We start from the raw sequence: 24,033 nt of genomic DNA, 5'->3' as shown, positions 1-24,033 counted from the left end.
AGACATTGAGTCTACACAACCCTAATGCTAACCCCCTATCATCCATTCTATCACAGCAGTGAGAATATGTACTCATAAGCAGACATTGAGTCTACACAACCCTAATGCTAACCCCCTATCATCCATTTTATCACAGCAGTGAGAATATTGAATAATTTTAGAATAAAAGAATAATTTATCTGTAACATACCTGTAAAAATGGGACTTCAGAGCTCTGACGTCTGAACCTCTGCTCACTCTGTGTTGTCTCCAGCTGAACTGAAACTCTACACTGCTATGTTATCTGTCTACAGATAAGATCAGAGCAGACACCACCCTGCAGCAGGAAAAAGCTCACAGTACAACACTTTAGGTGAATTCTGCTTAGGACAGCATTGCACAGTGTAATACTGTACAACCAGCAAACACATGGAAAATCAGAAAATCATGATTTACAATATGAAATGTTGACAACTGAATGGAACTAGATCTATATGAACAGCAGGGTAAATAAAAACCAGTGAAATAAATTGCGCATAGCTATACTGGAAGCGAATCCGTCGGCTGTATCGCAACTTGAAAATGTTGGTATGTGTAAATCTTTTCTGACCAAAAGTAGTCAGATACATTGATAAATAGTAGTAGATGCAATATATAGTTCAAAATGAGGTGATAGCACCTTTATTTTTGTCAAAAATTATCTGGAGAGCTGAATAAAGGCCTATCGGTCATTTTTGACCGAACAGTACAAGTGTAAAAAAAATTGTACCAAATAAAGTAAACAAAAATTAAAAAAAAAAAAAATTCCCACAGAGAGTACCCCCCTAATGACGAAAAGTCAGGGAGCCTCAAGTCTCAGAATCACACGCTGAATTTTTATAACATTATAGAATTTCAAAAACGGTCATTTTTGACCTAACAGAACAGCAGGGTTAATAATATATAATTTCTAGGCTCCTTTATTAGATTTTCCCAATTACCTTTTTGAACTAAGATTATTGTCTAAATTAAAGCCCCCTTTTTTGCCTCTTATTTTTACACTTTGCTAGATACAGTGAGATTTTCTCCCACACCATTCCTGAAATACACATTTCGCAAAAAATAAAAAGGAATGTGAGCACCAGACATTCAAATGACAAATCATTTTTGCAAAACAAGCAGCAGACTGTGCATTGTTCATGCTAATGACATCATATCAAAATTCTGTGGGCAATTGATAAATTGAAAGGAACCCGTCACTCTATTCATGCTGCCACACATCATCGGGAGAGACCTATCAATCACCTGTAGTGGCAATGGAAAAAGATAGCCAGGGGCAACTTATCTCCACCTATGGCCGAATTTTCAATTTATATTTTCTCTGAAATGCTGAAGAGTCTCATAGAAAAACAAACTTTTCAGTTACAGACTATTACAGAGGCGAAGAGGACCTCGAATGTCCAAGGGCTGGCTTTTCCCAGGTGATGGATAGGTCTCTTACTATGAGAAACTAGTCAATCACCTGGAGAGGCAGTGGAAGAAGCCAACCAGGGACAATACTGGACTAGCCTTGTCTCTGCCTTTCATCCCCACCCAAATCTTCCAACTATATTTTCTCTGCAACAACAGAAAAAAACATCGGGCTGCAATTGTGCAGTAAGACTTTGATTCATGCTACCTATGGTTTTGGCATCATAAATTAAGTGACAGGATCCCTTTAAATCATTTGTAAAGTTAAAGGATTTTAACTAATAGACCTTGGAATAATATAAGTTCCAGGACTAGATGTTTTAAAAAAAAATGTTCCAGTGCAGAAATAATCTTAGAAATATGTCCCTGCTATATACTGTGTAATGGCAGTGTCTGACCATGTAGAGCTACTCCAGTTCATGATATGCACATATAACAGCTCCTGGCTAATGGAGGAAATACAAGTCACTCACAGATGCTGCTTTTTGAGATAATACATTTCCCTGCCTGTTTTGTCACAGGAGGGATTGTTTCTGCTGCATTTCCAACCTTCTGAGCTTATTATAAATCAAGCCAGTAACGTTGATGTTCCAATGCCCACTGAACTCTTATGTCACTGATGAGATTTATGAAGAGCTCAAAGCACTGGTGATGCGACAGAAACACTTGCTCCTGTGCTAAAACAGCTCCTGAACTTATTGTTCCTCCTCTAGCCAGGAGCTTTGATGTACGCATACCATGAAGTGGAGTAGCTCTCCATTGTCGGTCAGGGACACATTTACTATCGGTAGTTTATCTCAGGAACATTTTTAACATTTCTAATTGTGGAATGTATTATTTTTCCAAGATCTATTAATTAAAATGTACTTTGTTCATAACTCCTTTAAGGTAAATACTATTAGGCAACGGGGTTCTCCCTCTACACAGGAGGAATCCCAAGCCATGTCTTCTCCTGCGGTCTGCCATTTGGTTTTGGCCACAGTGGTTCCTGCTCAGCAGAGACGTCAGTCTCAGCGTCTTGCTCAGACTCAAGCTTTGCATTTGGTTGCTGCTGCTTTTCCAGGTTTGGCTATAGCAACCAGCATTAGACAGCGACGAGCAGATGTTCCTGGGACTAAGTCCAGGATTTGCATTCTGAGCATGCTCGTGAGACGACCACTCATTGGTGGTCGGCGGTCAGGTGCTCAGGTCGTCAAGCGAGTCTGGATTGGTCAACTAGCAAGGTCCTGGCAGACTGGGATCTATAAAAGGATCTCACGGCCGCACGGCCATGCGCTAGTATAGACCATGACATGTGATGTATGTGCATGTGTGAATGACTCTGGGGCAAGCTCCTAATGATTCCCTACCCTCTGGTTGAGTATGAGTACTAGGGAGATTGGAGTTAGAGTCAGCACCAAGTAGTGGCATTGCTAGTGCGACGCCATGTGTATAGTGGGTCCGGTCCAACTCTAACCCCAGGGTTCTAGGGGCAGAGTCAAGTGAACTCACTTGCACTATATCTGCTGTACCCTGTAATAACTAACAGGGAACAGCATCCTTTACGTTGTTGTCGCGGCTCTATGGTTCAACAGAGTTCACCACTGTTCACATCGGGTGACATTTAACCAGTGTGTTTTCGATGCTCACCCGCCATCTATTCCACCATTGCTTAGCAGCATGTTTCTTCTCTGCACGGAGGACCCCGGGTTGCGAACGCACCTTAGTATTATACTTTATTTGGTGCGTTCCGCCAAACCTAACATATACCGTACGCATTTAACTCTTTAAGTGGGAAAGTTTAGCACTAGTGGAGACTAGCATATTTTACACTTTAAATGTTTCTTTTTTAGGACTTGATGCCCCTAGTGAAGTTGATGTGAAGGATGTCACTGACACTTCTGCCTTGATAACATGGATGAAACCACTGGCTGGGATCGATGGAGTTTCTCTGACCTACGGAACAGGAAATGAGCCAAGGACTACAGTGGAACTTTCTGAAGATGAAACCCAGTATGCTATGAACAACTTAAGACCAGATACGGAATATGAAGTTATCTTAGTATCTCGGCGAGGAGAAATGACCAGTTCTCCAGTATCAGAAACCTTCACAACAGGTATGAATTTTATCAGCTTTTTGTTACGGAGACAAAACGTAGCCTGATATCAAACTAAAGTGATCAGGTGTAATAAATCAGGATGGGGGGTGTCCAGTAGAAAGTGTACAATTCCTCCGCACGATCATGAACGGTAAATGGAGCATTGCACAATTTCCACCAAAATGTTTGAGCTGCCCCTGTAATTCACCTTGTTATTGTGTTTTTCAAGGTCAAAGCTTTACCAACTAAATTTAGGTCCCTTTAATAAAGGAAACCTGTCGTCAAGAAAATGCAATTCAAATTGCAGGCATCATGTTATAGAGCAGGGGGAGCTGAGTACATAGATATCTATCACTGTATCTGGCCTCCTGAAGAGCCGTGACAGGCGAAACGCGTAGAGGCGTTCATTATAAGATGGCGGTGGTGCGGATATGCCGACAGATGAGTACTGTTAGCCTATATACATAGCGATGTTTTGAGTATGTTATAGAAACTGGTGGCGTATCAGGGGTGCTTAGTGAGGTTACTCCAGTCGATGTGAATCAGATGGTTCGGTCTGGTAGTAATATATCCTATCTCCTTTAGCTACCCGCTATTGCCCACTCAATATCGGAGTACTATCTGTTGGTCCTATATATGCATTTTTTCACCTACCGCCATAGGTGTCTATTATTTTCCTTGTTCTTTTTGGGGATATAGGCTTTCCCTAGCATAGCAGATCTCTGTTAGCACTAGAGGATCCTTTAGATGCTGGGTAGAGGTAGTCATTAGTGGTTATAGGGTACACTAGGGCCCCTAGGGACAGTCATCGTGGAGCCGGGGCGCCAGTACGCTCCCCCTAGGGTGTCTACCTCCGCAGCCAGGTAGGAAAGTATATAGCTTACCTGACTAGGGTGATATAGCTATCCCCATCAGTTCAATGGTGTTTTTATAGCACTTGTTGTTTTTTGGGTTGTTTTTGTTTATTGGTCACTTTGGGTTGGGTTCGTCGCATTGATTTTAATAATAAATAGTGGTTTTATAAGTTTTCTGAGGTCTACTTTATGATTTAAACCGTATGTACCTCTTGCCTATAATTTTTGAGAGTACTTTTTAACCTGTGATTTAACCTTTTAAACCTCTACTGTTTCTAGAATTTCTGGTTGACCTCTGTGAGTGCAGAGATAACTGTCATTCACTGAAAGGACCACCCACTGGACGACAGTCCCTGAAGGTCTAAAGGGGTTGTCCACTACTCAAACAACTCCATATTAATCGCTATGTGCCCCCCCAGTAAAATAATAACACCTATACACACCTCCATTGTCGGCACCATTCCAGAGGTGTCGGCACTGGATCTCTCATCATGCGATCCCTGTCACGCAATCAACGCCGGCTCAATTCTCCCTCCTTCAGAGAGATCAAGACACCCAGAGGAAATAAGAGGGCATCTGCAACTCTCACTTCCTCCAAATGTCAAATACATCCATAGAAAAGTAAAACCAACACTGATTGGTCGACATAATGTCACGCAAACCCCCGGAGAGACATTGCCGACATCATTGGAAAGACGCCGGCACCAGAAATGAGTATAAGTGCTAATATTTTGCAAGAGTGAAACATAGGTATAAAGAAGGGGTTGTCTAAGTAGTGGACAACCTCTTTAAATGAATAAAACACAAGTCATATTAAATATTTTCTTATAAACTCATAAATCAATCTTCTCAGATCACCCTGCTCAATAACATGGTGCTTGCAAATTGGCCTGCAATTTCATGCTGACAGCCTCCCTTTAACATGATTTAAGAAAATTGGTATTTTGCACCTGAAAACTCTGATAAATGGGTTTTCCACTCAGATAATCCCTTAATTTTAGAAGGGTAACTTGACATTAAGCAATTCCCCTCTGGAACCCAAAACAATGCATGTAATAAGTGATAAAATTTGACGGTAAGTGCTCAATTTTCCAGCAGTGCCCCCACAGAGGATATTAGGCATCACACACTGGTCATTCACATCAATAGGTTGTCTAGTAAATGTGCGACAGATAGGTCCTCCAGAACCAGAGACTATCCTTGTAGGAACTCTACTTCCTGGCCAAGAGATGAGGAACCTAAGGAAGGAACCACCTTCCAATAATTCACAATAAGCTAATAAAGTTTATGGAAATGGATTTTTTGTAATGGATAACTTTTTGGGTGCATACATCGACCCCATATAAGCTTTTTAATATTCAGATACAAATGATGTATACTATTTCCAAGCCAACATTTTGCGGTAATTTGGATACACATAGTAAGGCCTACCCCTTCTTGGTCTTTAGTTATTTACACCAGAAGTGGTCAAAATTTGTAACTAAATCTATGCCAGCTCCTAGCCGATGTAGATTTTAGTTTGTGAGTATCAACGGCCCAACGATGAAAAGGAATACACATACTACCATGTCATATTTACGTATTTCTTATGTTTTTAACTTTATACAGATTTAGACACACCCAAAAATTTAAGAAAAGTGTCACAGACAGACACCACTATTACTCTGGAATGGAAGAACACTTTGGCCAAGACCGACTTCTACAGGATAAAGTTTGCACCACTCTCGGGAGGAGACCATGAAGAAATAACTGTGCCGAGGAGTAACCAGGCCAACACCAAGGTTACTCTTACAGGTCAGACAGCTTATACATGTCGAATTACATTTTGCTTAATGAAAATGTGGGTGAAACGGATATATGAAATCTATGACTATTTTTGATTTCTAGGATTGAGACCAGGCACTGAATATGGCATTGGGCTAACAGCCGTAAAACAGGACAGAGAAAGTTCTCCTGCTACCGTCAATGCAGCAACTGGTAAGATACAGTCAAGTAATTAGAAAATGTAAAAACAGTCCAGCTATATGGACAGAGGAAACTAATCATGTCACATACTGTTTTAGATTTAGACGCCCCCAAAGACTTGGAAGTTACCGATGCTTCCGAGACAACGCTAAACCTTCAATGGATACTACCAGTAGCCAAGTTTGACCGTTACCGTCTTACTTACATCAGTGGTGATTCGGAGAAAGAAGTCCAAGTTCCTGGAGATGCCAGTACCTATGTACTGACTGGGCTAGATCCTGGCCAAGAATACAAAATTTCATTGGTTGCTGAGAAAGGCAGATATAAGAGCAAACCGGCTTCTGCAATTGGACGGACAAGTAAGTAGCTCACCATATAACCTTGGGAAGAGTTGATTTTTCCTTTGTGGTTATCTGATAAGGCCAACGCTTCTTAGAAAAAAAGGTAGACAATTGTGTCTCTGTCCAGAATTTTCATTTCCAGGATATCTGAACATCAGGAATTGTTTCCTAATTACCATTGATTCATTCATCTTATATGCAGCAAGTAAATATAATCATTCTACTTGAATTTCCGATTCACAGATTTACTTTTAGCCATTTTTCCTGCAGAGCATGAATATCTCATCTTGGCTTCTACAGACAACAGATAATAAACCTCTGCTTCTTTTCATCTTACCTTTATCTTCTAATCTGAATTTTGTTTTGCAGCTGATGTAAATGTATCAGTAATTGTAAAGTGTGGTTCCACCTGTTTTATCTTGTGTTTGTGAAATGGCTTAAATGGGCTTGTGTTATCATCATAAATGGGCAAAATTGCAAAGGGCTTGTAAAATCAATTTACCTTTTAATTGCATTGTTTACTGCTTTGTTGCCAAGGATATTGGCCTCCACTGCAATCTGTCAGCAGTGATCACTCTCCTAGACAAGAAATGCATCACTTACAAGCTCTTTACTATAGAGCTCGTAAGTGCTGTTCTAAAGCTTGGACAGATAGCTTAAGATTAACTTTGCTCTACTGATATGGCAGAGACTAAGCTATTTTCGCTTTCAGTTTGTGTTGCGGGGCAGCAATGTCACTGCTCCAAACTTTCCACCGATAAAGAACACACTGCCCCCTGGCTCTTCACAGTCCTCCTTACTCCCGGTGTGCCCCATGTTCAACAATATTGACAACCCATTAAACTTACTTCTTACTAACAGCCAAACTGATTAGGAATGGACACAGTAAACATTCCAAATGCAACTTAAAGAGAATCTTTCATCATGTTTTTTCTACCCCATCCAAGAACAGCATGATGTAGGGCCAGATGTTCTGATTCCAGCGATGTGTCACTTAGTGTAGTTTTGATAAAATCACTGTTTTATCAGCAGGAGATTATCACTAGAGGACTAGTAAACCTTCTGCCAGGTAGTCCAACCACACCCCGTTCGACCGATTGGCAGCTTTCTGTTTATGCACAGTGCACACAGAAAGCAGCCAATCAGTGGTGTGGGCGGGGTTAAACAGAGCTCACCATTTAGAGAACTGCTAAATATGCAGCACATAAAATTGTTGTTTTATATCTAAACTGCAGCAAATAGTCAAGTAAGTGACACATTGATGGAATCTGGGTTTCTGCACCTACATTATTCTGCTCCCAGAAGAGCCTGGTGACAGATTCCCTTTAAGGTGGCTATAATTGGACCCATTACAACCGAAGATCCTAAATGCTCAGGAATCTTGCTCAGTTGTGCAGAGCCATAATATTTTCCCTTACTCTCTGCTTCCAAAGTAATACGTGGCATGTCTCATCGGAATCATTTCTTATAGACGTGAATGTCCTTTACAAAGGCTCCCTGTGACGGCACAAAGATTTCTTCCTTTTCCATAGTATCAAGCTGAAAAAATTCCGGGTGCTTCCTTATAGGTTCTGCCATGTACATGATGCCTTTGTCTAATTCTTTTCCATTTTTATAGACATTGTGGCGTTTTGTACCATATTTGAGGTTGATGTGTTTAAAGGTTTGCGTTAATAGTTGCCTAAGAGTCCTAAGCCATCAGAGAAAAAAAATCTGATAAAATGGCTTGGGTCCTTCAGACCTTTATCCATGCCAGTAAATTTATTACAAAATCATGCCATGACTTTTCAGATTAATTTTTCCCACTATATTAAATTTTCCTAAAAGCCAAATGCCAATATAAATGAAATCAATATCACCAACAGCAATGTTGGTTGGTTCCGTCTTTAGAATCACGCTGAGATTTCCCAACACTTGAACATAAGGAAAAACTATGAAGGCAAAGGGCCGGTTTAAAGGTCTCATGTCTTTCATCTGGTTTTGATGCATTCATCATGTGAGGCAAATACTGACTATCCAAATCAAACAGAGCTGATCATCCATCCATCGTTCTTCCAGGAACGTGCCCCGGGGGTTCTAGTCCTTAGAGAGTCACTGCTCAAGTGGAAAAAAAGTGATTGAGGTTTAAAGACGGTCGTAACGAGTTTGAAGCAATTCTTTGTGTTTTAGGGAAGACGATCTTGATTTTTTTTTTTCCGGCGTGGAAATCCCAACTGAGTAGTTTTAACTACAATGCTGGTATTCATGATACAGCGGAATGTGTTCGTAAAAGTGTAGGTTTATTTATTCATACGATCGTATAATTCTTCCTTATGCGAGGGAGCTGGGAAGAGAAAAATGCAATTCAGAAAAGCCTTAAGATTCTATTAACTTTCAACACTTTTTTCTTAATCTTTTAACGTTATTCTACAGTTGACTATGTAGGTGCCATTACTTCCAAAACTAAAGTATCAAATTCCACTCCTGAACTAAAATTTCAGGTTCAGAATACCTATTAGAATACAAGTCCAAGGGTTTCAAGCCTAATTTTTGGCATATTGAACCCATTTTTCACATTCTGTCTTCAAAATGTAACACTCCGACCCTTGTGGTTCTACTCCATTGATTTTATAGAACCAGAGTTGTCTATATAATGGCACGTGGTCCAACTGTGAGATACAGGAACACGGAATGTAAACCCAGGCACAGATGTAGCAGCTGCCAATTGCGCCACCGGTAGCAAAGCATGCCGTGCTAGCTACGCTATATGTATAGTGTGGTCGTTATTATTGATTATGAGCACCGCACTACACATGTTATAACATGTCATGTTGATTTCTGCTATGTCTGTACTAGATGATCACCAGAAAAAAAGTCTTACCCTTCCCAAATTTGTACCTCTTTAACAGTAAAGGTATCTTTACCCATTCCTTTTGTATCATTCCTATAGAAAATATTTAAAGAGAATCTGTCATCAGGATTTAATCCCCCATCTAGGAGTAGCTTAATTTAGAGGTTGAGACCCTGTTTCCGGCGATGTATCACTTAGGCTACATTCACACTAGCGTTGCGCCGCCCTGCGTCGGCGACGCAACGCGCGACGCACGAAAAAACGCGCACAAACGCACGCAAAAACGCGCGCGTTTTGCGACGCGTGCGTCGTTTTTTGACGAGAATCGGACGCACAGAAAATGCAACTTGTTGCATTTTCTTGCGTCCGACGCTAGCGTCGTAAACGACGCAAGTGTCAAAAAACGCCACCCAAAAAACGCACGCGTCCCCTATGTTAAACATAGGGGCGCGTCGCCGCTGCGTCGCCGCTGCGTCGCCGGCGCAACAGCGACGCACATTGGCGGAACGCCAATGTGAACGTAGCCTTAGTGGGCTGCTTGCTGTAGATTTGATATAATCAAAGTTTTATCGGCTGCAGTTGAGCGCTAAGTAACACCGCCCACACCACTGATTGGCTGTTTTTTGTGTTAATACTATACATTGGCAGAAAGCTGCCAATCAGTGAAGGGGGCGTGGTAGGACTACATGGCAGCAGGTTTACGAGTCCTCTAGCGATATCTCCTGCTGATAAAACAATGGTTTTATCAAAACTATAGCAAGCAGCCCGATAAGTGACACATCACTGAAATCAGGCTCTCTGGCTCTACATTATGTTCCTATCAGATTAGATGGCACAAATATGGTGACAGAGTCCCTTTAAAAAGTCCACAACTGCCTAATATGCAAATTGCCTCTTCTGAGAAAAAGAGGACTTAAATTCTATAGCGCCACCTGTTGGAAGTAGCGATCCTACAAGTCACAATCAACCCTTTAAACGAGTCGTGCAATATGACTTAGGATAAAAGCCAAATCAGTATCTCAATTCGCATTCGCATTTGCAAATTGAGATACTGATTTGGCTTTTATCCTAAGTCATATTGCACGACTCGTTTAAAGGGTTGATTTTGACTTATAGGATCGCTAGTTCCAACAGGTGGTGCTATAGAGTTTAAGTCCTCTCTTTCTCAGAAGAGGCAATTTGCATATTATATTTCCCAGAGGAGCATTGCACGGCGAATAAGCCTCCTTACCTCGACAAGCCAGAAATGGTGTGTCACTCTCCATAAGGAGAAATGACACAACTGCCTAAGTCATTTTTTTTTTTTTTCATTTTATTTCACAAGTGAATAGTTGATCTGTTCTGATAATCACATTATTCTAAATTCTGACTAATAATTGGAACACATTTTCAGAAGCGCCTCAAGAGCTGGGCAACCTGTTGGTGTCCCAAGTAGACTGGGATTCCTTCAAACTCACGTGGGCAGCTCCAGACAACAGCTATGAGAAATTTGTGATTGAGATAAAAGACAGTGAAGATGAAGAAGACACAAAAACCATTGTGGTACCTGGAGAACTTCGCTCTTTGGAAGTGCCGGATCTGAATCCGGCTTCAAATTATCAAATTACTTTATATGGTGTAGTTCATGGATCTAATACTAAACCTCTGTTTGGTGAAGCTGTCACAGGTACCTCGGAATGTTTCGGAACGGTCTTGCCATCACTGCCCCATAAGCTGCCCACAATCCACGTTGCATCATCGAAAGATTGTCACTTGCTTCACCGCCTTCATCCTTTCTGCCTTCTCTAGCTATTTCTTTAAAAGAAAAACCTTAGGAATATTAGAAGCTTCCATTGGTACATCTGAATTACTAGCAATAGTAATAACAATACCTTTCTTCTTGCAACCTAGGTAGAATTTGCCTAATTTTTACCGCCAAATTCAACCCCTAAAATTATATATTTTATTCTTTTACATAGCGCCATTAATTCCACAACGCTTTATGGACATTTTTTATCACTGTCCCCATTGAGGATCTTAATCTAGATCCCCTATCAGTATGTCTTTGGAATGTGGGAGGAAACCGGAGAAGCTTAAACATGGGGAGAACATACAAACTCTTTGCAGATGTTGTCCTTGGTGTGATCTACATCCATGACCCAAGTGACTGAAAAAAACAACAAGTCACCATGCAGCCAATAAAATTATCACATGAAATGTTGCAAAAATTCTACGGAACTTGGCTGGGACTTGGTGTATTGAAAAGAATCACCATGTATTCCTAATCTAAAGGGTATCATCTGAGTTTGAGCCCTAAAAAATAGAAGACCAGATACATTTTTATCTTTCATCTCTCCATTTAGTCAAGATCATACATATTCCAGAGACATCTATATTTTTCTTAACATGTAAATGAGTTGCTAAGATCTATGGGCCAGACATAGATCTCCTTGAGGATCTGCCTCCAGAGATTATTGTAAATGAAAGGAAGAGTTACCAGTGTGAGATATGTAGATGAGGAGAGTGGACTGTCAGTTATTACATGGCTCACACTGGTAACTCCTTCTTTCATTAAAATCTCTGGAAGAAGATTCTTCAAAAGATCTATGTCTAACCCATAGATCTCAGCAGCTCATTTGCATAGTAATACAAATGTGATTTTCTCTCGAATAAGACATTGTATTGCAGATATCAAGGTGTCATTTTACTCAACTTTCCATGACCTGCATGCTCATATAGACAGGTTTGGAGGGTAGCTCCTACTGGCAAATGCTCTTTAAAGTAAAAAAAATAGCATTTCAATATCAGAGATATAAGAGAGGTAAAAAAATGAAATTTTCAATCTGCGTCACTTTCATCTTCATGGTTCATCTACTGTATTGCATATCATATCTAAAGTGGCCCAATGCCAATATGTCCACTGCTTCATCATTCACCAGCTTCTTTCATTTACACTCACTGCTTTACAGTGCATGATTTATCACACAATACCTGTAAGCATGCGGAAGTTGAAAAACAAAACTGCTTTTTTTGTTTGAGATGAACCTCTTCACTTTATCTTGGCCTCCAGCTTTAAACTGAAAAAGACAGTACTTCTGCATCCATCTTGTGGTAGGGTTTTGGGCTGCTGAATATACATCCTTGTGAGTATTGCCGGATTAGTCTTTGATTAACCAAATTACATTTTTTCTTGCCCAGAAAACAAGCCAGAAGTAGACAACTTGTCCATCACCAATGTAACACCCAAAGGCTTTGACTTGTCCTGGACAACCACACAAGATGACTTTGATGGATTTGTTCTAGAAATCGTTGATGCAGAAAGGTTATTGGAGCCAGTGAAATTAAATGTATCTGGTGATCTCAGGAATACTCCTATCTCAGGGTTATTGCCCAACACTGATTACACCATCTACCTCTATGGCATTGTCCGCGATCAACCTACACAACCTATTAGCACTTCAGTGTCTACAGGTATAAGATTTTCCAGCCATCGTTGGATATACCTTTTCTTTCTTACAGAGAATTTTGCTTTTGGCTTCTCATTGTTGTTTGTCCTGTCTGTTGACCATTCGTGTTGTCCTAAGTTCTTATATAGACAAAACATGTAATAAATTTTGCATCTAGTTTTGGGAAATTTAATACATTTCAATGCTGGGATTCATTAAATGGATTAGGCAAGGGACTACAACTTATTATTTTTGAAAGGACTAAAAAAAATGGATAAAAGGAGTAACACTCATCCTCATCAATAACTTGCATCTCCCATTCTGATGCTTAACCTGTTCCTCATGCCTATACTTCTTGGTGCCTTCCAAACTCAATAAAATGGTGTGCAATGTCCAGTAATTGGCCAAAACGGGGACCGTTCTTAGCCAATAATTGGACGAGGAGGCATTTATTGTCAAGGGTCAAGACAAGACCAGGAAGTAAAGACCAGGGGGACCAGTCATCAGATTGGGAATTGTGAGGGTAAGCATTGGGTGCTCAATCAACTACCCAGCAGTGCTGAGTATTGCATTGCGCTCGAGTGTTCGGGTCCCTGAGATGTTCAGCACTAAAGCCAAGATATATCTCTTTATCACCTCCAATTGAGTACAGATCTGCTGGAAAAATACTCGTCTGCTTCATTGATGTACATTGTGCTAGCTACTCGAATCGAACACCCGAGCAGTTCAAAGTGTTCGATGCAAGTACCGAGCACTCAAGCAGTCTACTGTTCGCTCATCATTAACTTACAGTCCAAATTTCAGTCTGCTCGACCTTCTCTTTTAGAAGTTACAGAATTTTTTCCTGGCAAAATAGCGAGCGAATCACCCTGTATGTTACAAAAATTCATTACTTTGCAAAGGCTGATCCATAATTAAATGAAAAATGATAATGAATTACACTTTAAAGCTTACAGTCTCTTCCCATTAAGAGAATAAATCTGCTATTAGACTCAAGTAGTGGTTGTTTTTTAAATTGTTGTATATTGTAGGACTATTTTTCATTTTGCCCAGGTAGAAACTGTCCTTTTTCGTTTATGTCTGTGTATGTTCGCTTTATGTTTCTTCCCTACTTGTAAATGTGCAGCTGTGAATATGAGAATAATAGACACAATCATCATATAAAAAATTCAATACACAATTTAAAAAGCCAAACTGATTTTAACTTCTTGAAGTTATACAGAAATGCCCCACCTCATCCTTCCTTCACCTTTCCCAAGCCAACACCATCACATAAACTTACTTAGCTAATCCCTAAATGTGTTTATTTTACTTCACTTTTTGTAACATTTAGTTTGAGAGGAGTCTCAATTGTGATGTCACGGGGGGCTGCATTCACTCCTATCAGCATCTATAGCCCCTCCTGGAACAGGATGTCATCAGAGGGCTGTGCTGCAGCTACTCACCAGTCATTGGATCGCCGCCCTCTCTGAAGACATCCTGGATCCTGGGTGATGGACACTGCTGGAGATGTGAGTGCAGCGCCGGCACCCTGCTTCTATCTCTGCTGCAGTTTCTAACTGTGAAAAGCAGTCAGTAGTGGACAGCAATACAAGCAGTGAGTGACATCAGTGTCACCCCACAGCTTCTATCACCTCCCTCAAATGAATCAGGAGCTGGTGTCACTACCTGCTTCTTTATCTACCAATGACTGATGATTCGTTTGAGGGTGGTGCTAGAAGCTGTTGGGCAGCACTAGTTTCACTCTTTGTTTCAATCTCCACCCCCTGATAACATCTCCTTTAACAAAAACTATGGTGGCAGTGCAGATAAAAGCAAAGTGTGGACACTGCATTCACATCTCTAATAGTGTCTATCAGCATTAATGCAGGATGTCCACAGAGGGGGCAGCAATGCAAGAATGTAGTGAGTAGCAGCAGCGCTACCCCCTTGGTGATGCCTTGTTGGACGATGGATGCTGCAGTGAGTAAGTGCAGCCCCAGCTTCCTATCATGTCCAGTTTGAGACGCCTCTTTTATAAAACGTCACAGGAAGTGACGTAAAATAAACACAATAAGGGTCTAGCTAGATAGGGAAAAGTGTACAGTGTTGTGTAATAAAGTAAATTACAAAAGTGCTTATGGTGAAAGGATAGATAATTAGAAAATACATTTAAGGTGCCGGACCAATCCTTTAACATATCAATAAATACAGTATATTGGGAAACACATAAACCTGAGAGTCATCATGAGTCCAAACAGTCATGGTGTGGGAATGGCACACATACAGTTATATCAATCCATAATTATCAATATGCCTGTAATTTTATAAAGAAATGTACAGTTGTTTTAGTGGGATTTCATTTGATCTTGCAAAAAAAAGTCCATATTACATAACTATTCTCCCATAAAACCTTAGATTTAAGGAGAGAATAAACTTGTAGTATTATGTTATACAGAGCACCATATGGAGGTACACAAAGTAGTAGTACATGAGGATTTAGACTTAAGCTTAAAGAGGTTGTCCCCTACTTTAACATTGATGGCCTATTCTTAGGATAGGTCATCAATGTCTGATCGGTGGGGGTGCGACACCCAGACCCTCGCCGATCAGCTGTTCTCGTTGCCAGTGACTGCCGGAAGTGTTCGGTTACAGAGCGGTTCTATCTGTCTACTGATAGCAGCATTGACTGGGTACTGAACAACTGCCCCCTAGTGATTTGAATAAGGGGCATATGTGCAGTACCTGGCACGACCACTATCAGTGGACGGAGCAGCTTTGTAACTGAGGACTTCCACCAGCCGGCGGCACCGAGAGCAGGTAATCGGCGTGGCTGTTGGGTGTAGCACCCCCACCAATCAGACATTGATGACCTATCTTGAGGATAAGTCATCAATGTTAAAGTAGCAGACAACCTCTTTGACTATGCTCTCATTCTTGTTCGGAAAGAGCCAAATATTGTGTGAGATGATTATGTCTAAAATATTTTCACATTACATAGCTCCACTTTTCTATTCGTCTTTATGTTATTTCTCATGTAATACTGTGAAATATTGCTTTTTTTTTTAGGTAGGAAACATCACAATATGTTTTGCATCTTCAGAACATTCCTTCTAAACAAAAATTCAATTTCCTTTTGCTGCTCCTCTTTTAGTCGATCACTCAGCACCTTGTCCGAAGAGAAGGGGACTACTGTACTAACAATACTTTTCAATTTCCTTTTTCCTTCCATGGCGTTTTTTTCTTTCCAGAGACAGAACCTGAAGTCGGAAACCTCGTGGTTTCCAAAATTACCCCGAACAGTTTCCATCTGTCATGGACAGCTGACGAAAATGGTTTTGACAACTTTTTCATTAAAATGCGAGATGCCAAAAAGCAGTATGAGCCAATTACACTATCAGTGGCAGGCAGTGAACGTTCAACAGTTGTGACAGGATTAAAAGATGGCACTGAATATGACATTGAGCTACACGGTGTTTCTAGTGGTCAGCATTCTCCATCAATTGAAGGAGAGGCAACAACAGGTATTTCATTTTAGTTAACGTGGTGGTGGTGGTGATGGTGGTGGTGACTTACGAAAATTGGAGTACTGTGACTGGGAAGCAAAAAATAATTTATTATTATTATTTAGCATCTTTTAAGTGTAACGATTGTTTTTTTAGGTCATTTTAAGTGAGGGTTTTCATTTTGTGTATTTTTTAGTATTCATCCTTGCCTTTCGAACCTTATACATAAGCCTATTAGAAAAATGCCTTAAAGGAACACTATAGCCTAAGCTGGCATCATCTCGAAAAACTAGACCTGACCGAAAAAAATGTGTTGTATGTAGTGAATTTGATTTTTGGATATTCGAAAAACACCCTGAAAAATGTAATGTTTCTAGTAGATTGCCAATCCAGGTATAATGCGTACCTAATGTCTCATTTATGCTAGGAATAACATTTTGTATGTCCATTATAAGATCTGCGTTCTGGTCAGTTTGCCTCTCTGCAACGGCTCTCTTTAATTTTCAGTTGTCTCTATGCTAGTGGGTGGAGACTAGATCATATGATCTTTTCCATACACAAGATTCCCTGCTCTTATTTCTCTGTGTAGCGCACAGCAGAAGTATGTTAGATATTTTACAGTAGTACTGAGCTGTGTGACTGTGAATCCAGCACTTTAGTGAAATATTCATGTTAAAATCTACAGCACCAACTGCCCTTGACTGTCTGGTCTCTCACTGTGCTGAATGCTCCTCCCTCATTTATCCTTCTACTCTCCCCATAAGTTTGTAACCTCAGTGAAATGGCAGTGTATCTGGTTTAACAAAAATGGATTTCAGCAATTTTTTGGAGTGAATGATGAAATAAGGAGGCAGGGGGAAGGAAAAAATGTGCTCATAAGTAAAGAAAGGAGCTGATTCCTCTGATAAGATATATTCCAAAGTTTCTTAAATAATCCTTGTACTATTTATTATTTTGATTTATGCAAAGTTTTTTTTAAATTGACCTCGACCATTTAGAGCCAAACTTATTGGCAACCAATAAATTATTTGAGTCCATTCAGAATAATTTAAAACAAAATATATGTTTATCTTTAATTTTGAAAGGACCCACATATGTTTCCACCATGCTATGTTCTCTAAATCTTAAAGGGAATCTGTCAGTAAAATCAATTCCTCACCTTTATATCTTTTAACTGTTGCTGCATTCCTGAGAAATTAGCTTTTTAACTCATATGCAAATGATAAATGCATGACAGATCACTTCCCAAACTTCTACCCTCAAAGTAGTTTCCCTGCCCACCACTAGCCTTGTTACCTTGATTGATAGCTCACTGTCTGTGTAATGTCAAATGCCAGAAAAGGAAATCAAACAGTGAGTTATCAATCAAACTAAAGAAGCTGATGCTGGGTAAGGATATAACCTCAGAAAACAGAGAGTCAGGGTGTGTTCTGTTATGCCTCATTTGCATATGTATTAGGACATTGATTTCTTGAGAATGCAGCAACAGATAGAAGATATGAAGGTGTCAATGCATTTAGCTTTTAAACACCTGTATCCACATATATGCAGTTTGGAGGGTTGATGTTACTGACATATTCCCTTTATATTATATTTTCATGACCTAAAATGCATTTTATGTTGCTGAATACCTTGATAAATGAATACGTATCCTAGACAGACAGCTTTGGATTAAAATATCTATGAGCTATGGCAAAAATATTTTAGTGATGCTCCAGAATACTTGCGTATAATGCCCCTTGAAGATGTCACAAGTTACTCTGCTGCTTGACAGCTGAAGTTACAAAAAGCAGAAAAGCTCTGAGAGAACGTCATATTAAATGATGAACGTGTTGTGCGTGGAATAATATTAGCGAGTGCCTAATGTTTATGTCATTGGTAGGAGAAGGCCAAATCATTTCTCACCAAGAGAAGCTACAGATGTTAGCGAGTCCTTCATTTCTTTGCTATAAATGGCAAAAGTGACTTAGATGCAATATGAGGTAAACACAGTCAATTACCTAGATATAAACATAGGCCTTCTGCTGGCTGGAAAGAATAAGAATAGAAGTAACGCGTTCTAATGTGCGGCCAAAAGACATGCCGGGGGCTCTATCAGCGCCATATATAAGCTGTATGTAATCTGTAATAACTACATAAACCATACAGTCCAAACATTCCCCTTTCAAAATCATCATCGTATTCCTCATTGGTTGCGAAATGCCATCTTGTTTTTTTTGCAAAAATTACTTCCCACGACAAGAATCTCTTTAGAGATGCCTGGCTCTTTGGACCCCTGGCTTAGAATGGGTTTACTCTATGGTATCCATATGTTTCAATAGGACATATAGATAGTGGTTGTCTTTATGAGGTTGTAAGATTACCCCGGGGAGATTTCTTGGGTGGTCAGAAAGGCACAGAAGGCACGGAACCCAACATTTGCTTAACTTCCCTTCTGAAGTTAGAAACAAAACAAAGTCTGTTAAAAGGCTGTCAAAAATGGCGCCCTCTTTTGATCTACTAAAGTAGAGTTTGACCCTACCAACTCTTTCCGTGCTCTTCACTATTTAAGATTTACCTACGACCCCAAGTGGAAACCTACCTCTGTTTGGGATCATTGCTACTTTCGGTCACCAGCTCGATGACTTCCATTTGGTCACTTGACCAATTCTGGTCCTCCACACATAGGCTGCTGCTGACACACCCCAGAGGCATCTCACGCGTGCCTAGACTTGGCTCGAAAAGCACGTTTTTAAAATATGGGGCTACACTCCTTCACATGCTAGCTGCTGACTCTTTGCTGAACATGGTGGTCAGATAGTTACACCCCATGCCAAGCATGTCCTTTCCAGTCATCATTACCAAGATATATTTTTTAAGACAATGATATGACAGGTTAATAATAAATTGGTAATGAGAGGATCATCCAACAAAGCCTAACATGTAAATGCCATTAAAATACAATTTTAAAGATATATGTTAAAAACAAAAAGAACCACAAAACAAACAGACAAAAACACAATAACAGGTATATATCGGTCCAGGAAGCGGATCCGGATAAGACACTACTAATATAAGGGCCTGATATATTCTAGGCAAAGATGAGTCATACCAAGTAACAGTACCATAAATACAAGCCCATTGATTAGTCCTACCTAACCGCAGAGGTTGGCACTAGAGATGAGCGAGTGTGCTCGTTATTCGAGATTTCCAAGCACGCTCGGGTGGTCTCCGAGTATTTTGGGTGTGCTCCGAGATTATGTTTGTGTCGCCACAGCTGTATGATTTGCGGCTGCTAGACAGCCTGTGTACATGTGGGGATTCCCTAACAAACACGGCAATTCCTGCATGTGGTCAGGCTGTTTAGCAGCTGCAAATCATGGCACGAGGACACAAACATAATCTCCGAGCATGCCCAAAATACTCAGAGAACTCCCGAGCATGCTCGGAAAACTCGAATAACGAGCACACTCGCTCATGACTAGTTGGTACCCTACATGATGCACGGGTATGGTGCTCAAGCTCAGTGTAGGCTTACGTTAAACCACCCATGGAATCCATATTATCTAGGATACTGATGGCAGAGAAATGTCTATAAATTAGCCAAATGTATCCAATACAATGCAGTCTCCTTCCTCCTGAGGAACCATGATCCAATGGAGAAATGGGTCAAGACTTATGGCATGAATGGATAAGTACACATTTATGTATATTTTTTCTATGAGGAATCATTTGCCTATTATGCCGTCATTGTTCCCATACTGCCTGCTTATCTTTTCCCTCTCAGTATTCTATTAGTTACATTTGATTAATTTATAGACATTTGTCTGCCATCAGTATTCTAGATGATAGAGATTCCGAGGCGGATTCTTGAGTGGAGGCGCCATACTCGTGTATCATATAGAATGTCAACCTCTGCAGCTAGGTAGGACCAATCAACAGGCTTGTATATAGGTATCATGACTACCCATCTATGCATTTTATCAGTCAGGACCTTATTTAAATAGTGCCTTATCCCGTTCCTCTTCTTGAACCGATATATACTTATTATTGTGTTTTTGTCTGTTTTTTGGGGGTGTTCATTTTGCTTTTAATGTATATGTAATAAATTGTATTTTAAGGGGACAGTAATATGACACACAACAAATAATGTGCTGCTCTTGTTTTATACGAAAAATAATAATGATCATAAGAATAAGGAAAACGATGTAAAATATTGCTACCCCTATCCCAACTAGTAGAGAAGTTTCCTCTTGCACGTCTTACAAGACAACCCCTTTATTAAAAATGGACAGGGATACATTGACTCAATTCTACTTTATCAATCTAGAATAGAAAAAAAAATTACATTTTTCCTCAACGCTAAGGTCAGGAGTAGGGAAGAGCGAGTATGCTCGTTGCTCGCGTTTTCCGAGCATGCTCGGGTGTCCTTCGGTATCTTGAGCGCACTTGTAGATTATGTTTGAGACCCTGCAGCTCCATGATTTGCGGCTGTTAGACAGCCTGAATACATGTGAGGGTTGCCTGTTTCTTAGGGACTCCCCACATGAATTCAGGTTGTCCACCAGCCGCCAATCATGGAGCTGCGGCGACTCAAGCATAATCTATGAGCACGTCCAAAATACTCGGAGACCACCCAAGCATGCTCGGAAAACCCAAGTAACAAGCACACTCGTTCATCACTAGTCAGGAGGCTATATCCTCTTCTATCAGCCATACAGTTGCTGTACTTATCAATATCCAATATCAGCCCTTCGGCACTATGGTCAGTTTTTCATGGGCAGCGATGCCTGTTCCGAGACTCATGGCAAACACCTTCGACAGTGCCTTACTAGAACAGAAGTTGCACTATAGACTTATTAAACAGTCATGAATACAGCCGAATGAAGACTTTTAGTGGTATTCTATTGCTTTAAAGATAGACTCAAATTGGTAGAAACTATTTATTTTCCTAAAAGTTACTTAGGTATCACGTTTAGTCATTCATAACACGATGAGAGAAATCTTTACAGGACGGCACTGCTATTACTTAGTAATAAAGCAAACCCTCAAGTCTTACTGGTGGCTCTTGTCAACATAAAGGCTCATTGTTCTCATGGTCTTAGAAAGCCTTACGGTTCTTCTAACTTAGCAACTAAAGATGCTAATGGTGTTCTTAACCAGGAATGTGAAGATAATTGAATTGTGTTCAGCCCATAAATTTTCAATTAAGAAAAAAAAAGTGCAGACCGTTGCAGCAATGGCAAAGAACATTCCGAAGAATTACAGGCCGACCTGGGGAACAAGGACCTTGTGGTCAACATGCTAAGTTACTAATTTGTTATTTTTTAACTGGATAGTAAATTATATATTTGTGGCTTTAGCAAAATTATATACTAAGAAAAGCCAAATAAAGGTTCAAGAGGAATCCATAGATGTGGATACGCATTCAAATGTACATTTCACATGGGCCCCCATAATACATGCTCATAATTTATGACATAATTATTGGGATATTGTGGTGAGCAAAGTCACAAATTGTTGCTGATAATAACGTGTTTATTTTACTTCTGACTCCTCAACTGCGCAATCACTGCCCAAGGCGCTGTTTTATTTTTTTATAGCTTTGGTTTCTTTGCCAGTGGTAATTGGTATTAGAATAGAGATGATTTTGAAATTCAAATTTGTCAGGGTAAGCAAATTTTTCCCCAAAATTTAAATTTGCAATGAAAAAAGATTCCCGATGGATTCCAGGCATAACAGAAAAGTTGCCCTGAAAATATGTGCATAACACTCTGGGGTCTCCTAGTACTGTATCCAAACATTGTCAAAGTGACTTCACCACAGAAACACATGTGATACAAGTGATAATAACCAAGAGCCCATTTAATAACTGCACCTACAAAGTTTTCAAGTTTTTTTAAATTAATAAAAATGGTCCAAAAATTATCCACCATAGTCATTTGTAATCGGACAGACCATTCTGTGCAGAACACTGATTGAAACTGATAGTGTCGCTGTCAGAAGTAACGTCATTCTGTTGTGATAAAGGATTAATGCAATCTTCTGCAATGGCGGCAGATTTGCATAGAATTCTTTGATCATTTCCACACTGGAATGTAATCAATGTACCTAGAATAAATATTTTGTCTCATCAGTACAATTCTTATCTATGGTTCCTACAAGAGCATATGGATATAAAAGGTGAAACAACTTTGGTTTTTCTCTTAATATATGATCCATTATTTGTTTGCTGGAGCTTGGGCGCAATCTCTCATTTTAGCTCAGGGGTCTATGACGAAACAATTCTTTAACCCCTTCCCGACATGTGCCGTACCAGTACGTCGCATTTTTGGTCCCCTGCTTTGATGTGGGCTCCGGCGGTGAGCCCACATCAAAGTCGCGACATGTCTGCTGTTTTGAACAGCTGACATGTGCGCTCAATAGCGGCAGGTGAAATCGCCATTCACCTGCCACTCTTAACCTGTTAAATCCTGCTGTCAAACGCTGACAGTGGCATTTAACTACCGCTTCCGGCCACGCGGCCGGAAATGAGCCCATCGCCGACCCCCGTCATATGATCGGGAGTCGGCGATGGATCAGGATGGTAAGCATAGAGGTCCTTGAGACCTCTATTGGCACTGATGCCGGCCTGCTGTGAGCGCCTCCATTTCAGCTACACAGCAGCGATCTGATGATTGCTGCTATGTAGCAGTGCTGATCGAGTGGTGCCAGCTTCTAACCTCCCATGGAGACTATTGAAGCATGGCAAAAGTAAAAAAAAATGTTTTTAAAAATATGAAAAAAAATAAAAATAATATAAAAGTTTAAATCAACCTCCTTTCGCCCCATCCAAAATAAAACAATATAAAAAAAATCAAACCTAAACATATTTGGTATCGTCGCGTTCAGAATTGCCCGATCTATCAATAAAAATAAATCATTAACCTGATCGCTAAACGGCGCAGCGAGAAAAAAATTCGAAACACCCGAATTAAGTTTTTTGGGTCGCCACGACATTGCATTAAAATGCAATAACGGACGATCAATAGAAAAATAAGCCCTCACCCGACCCCAGATCACGAAAAATGGAGACGCTATGGGTATCGGAAAATGGCGTTTTTTTTTTTCTTTAGCAAAGCTTTGAATTTTTTTTCACCACTTAGATAAAAAATAACCTAGACATGTTTGGTGTCTATGAACTCGTAATGACCTGGAGAATCATGATGGCAGGTCAGTTTTAGCATTGAGTGAAGCTAGCAAAAAAGCCAATCAAAAAACAAATGTGGGATTGCACTTTTTTTGCAATTTCACCACACTTGGAATGTTTTTCCCGTTTTCTAGTACAAGACATGGTAAAACCAATGGTGTCGTTCAAAAGTACAACTCGTTCTACAAAAAAATAAGCCGTCACATGACCATATTGACAGAAAAATAAAATAGTTATGGCTCTGGGAAGGAGGGGAGCGAAAAACGAAAACACAAAAACGAAAAAGGGCCGCGGGGGGAAGGGGTTAATAAATAAAAATGTAATGAGGAACAATTTATTTGTACATTTCTTGTTCTAAAATTGGGACAAGAATTCAGAATATCAAAATATAGCATAACAATAATTTAAAAAGTGCAAGTATATATATATCTATATATAGATACTAGCTATTGAACCCGT

The 24,033-nt window shown here is 40.1% G+C and overlaps 1 protein-coding gene across 4 annotated transcripts in view; it reads left to right on the top strand.

Annotated features, from left to right (window-relative positions):
* TNC (tenascin C) overlaps positions 1 to 24,033 on the top strand; it is a 167,170-nt gene that overhangs the window by 71,816 nt on the left and 71,321 nt on the right. Inside the window, exons 7-13 of one of the 4 annotated variants that reach the window (XM_069748548.1) lie at positions 3,261 to 3,524; positions 5,969 to 6,154; positions 6,248 to 6,337; positions 6,424 to 6,684; positions 10,890 to 11,162; positions 12,674 to 12,946; positions 16,152 to 16,424. In XM_069748548.1, coding sequence (XP_069604649.1) covers positions 3,261 to 3,524; positions 5,969 to 6,154; positions 6,248 to 6,337; positions 6,424 to 6,684; positions 10,890 to 11,162; positions 12,674 to 12,946; positions 16,152 to 16,424 — 1,620 coding nt within the window. The remainder of the gene's footprint in view (positions 1 to 3,260; positions 3,525 to 5,968; positions 6,155 to 6,247; positions 6,338 to 6,423; positions 6,685 to 10,889; positions 11,163 to 12,673; positions 12,947 to 16,151; positions 16,425 to 24,033) is intronic. The other 3 variants (XM_069748549.1, XM_069748550.1, XM_069748551.1) reach the window with 3 other exon arrangements.

This window comes from Ranitomeya imitator, chromosome 2 (genome assembly GCF_032444005.1).
Source record: "Ranitomeya imitator isolate aRanImi1 chromosome 2, aRanImi1.pri, whole genome shotgun sequence".
NCBI classification, from domain to species: domain Eukaryota; kingdom Metazoa; phylum Chordata; class Amphibia; order Anura; family Dendrobatidae; genus Ranitomeya; species Ranitomeya imitator.
This window is presented reverse-complemented; position numbering and strand designations above follow the sequence as displayed.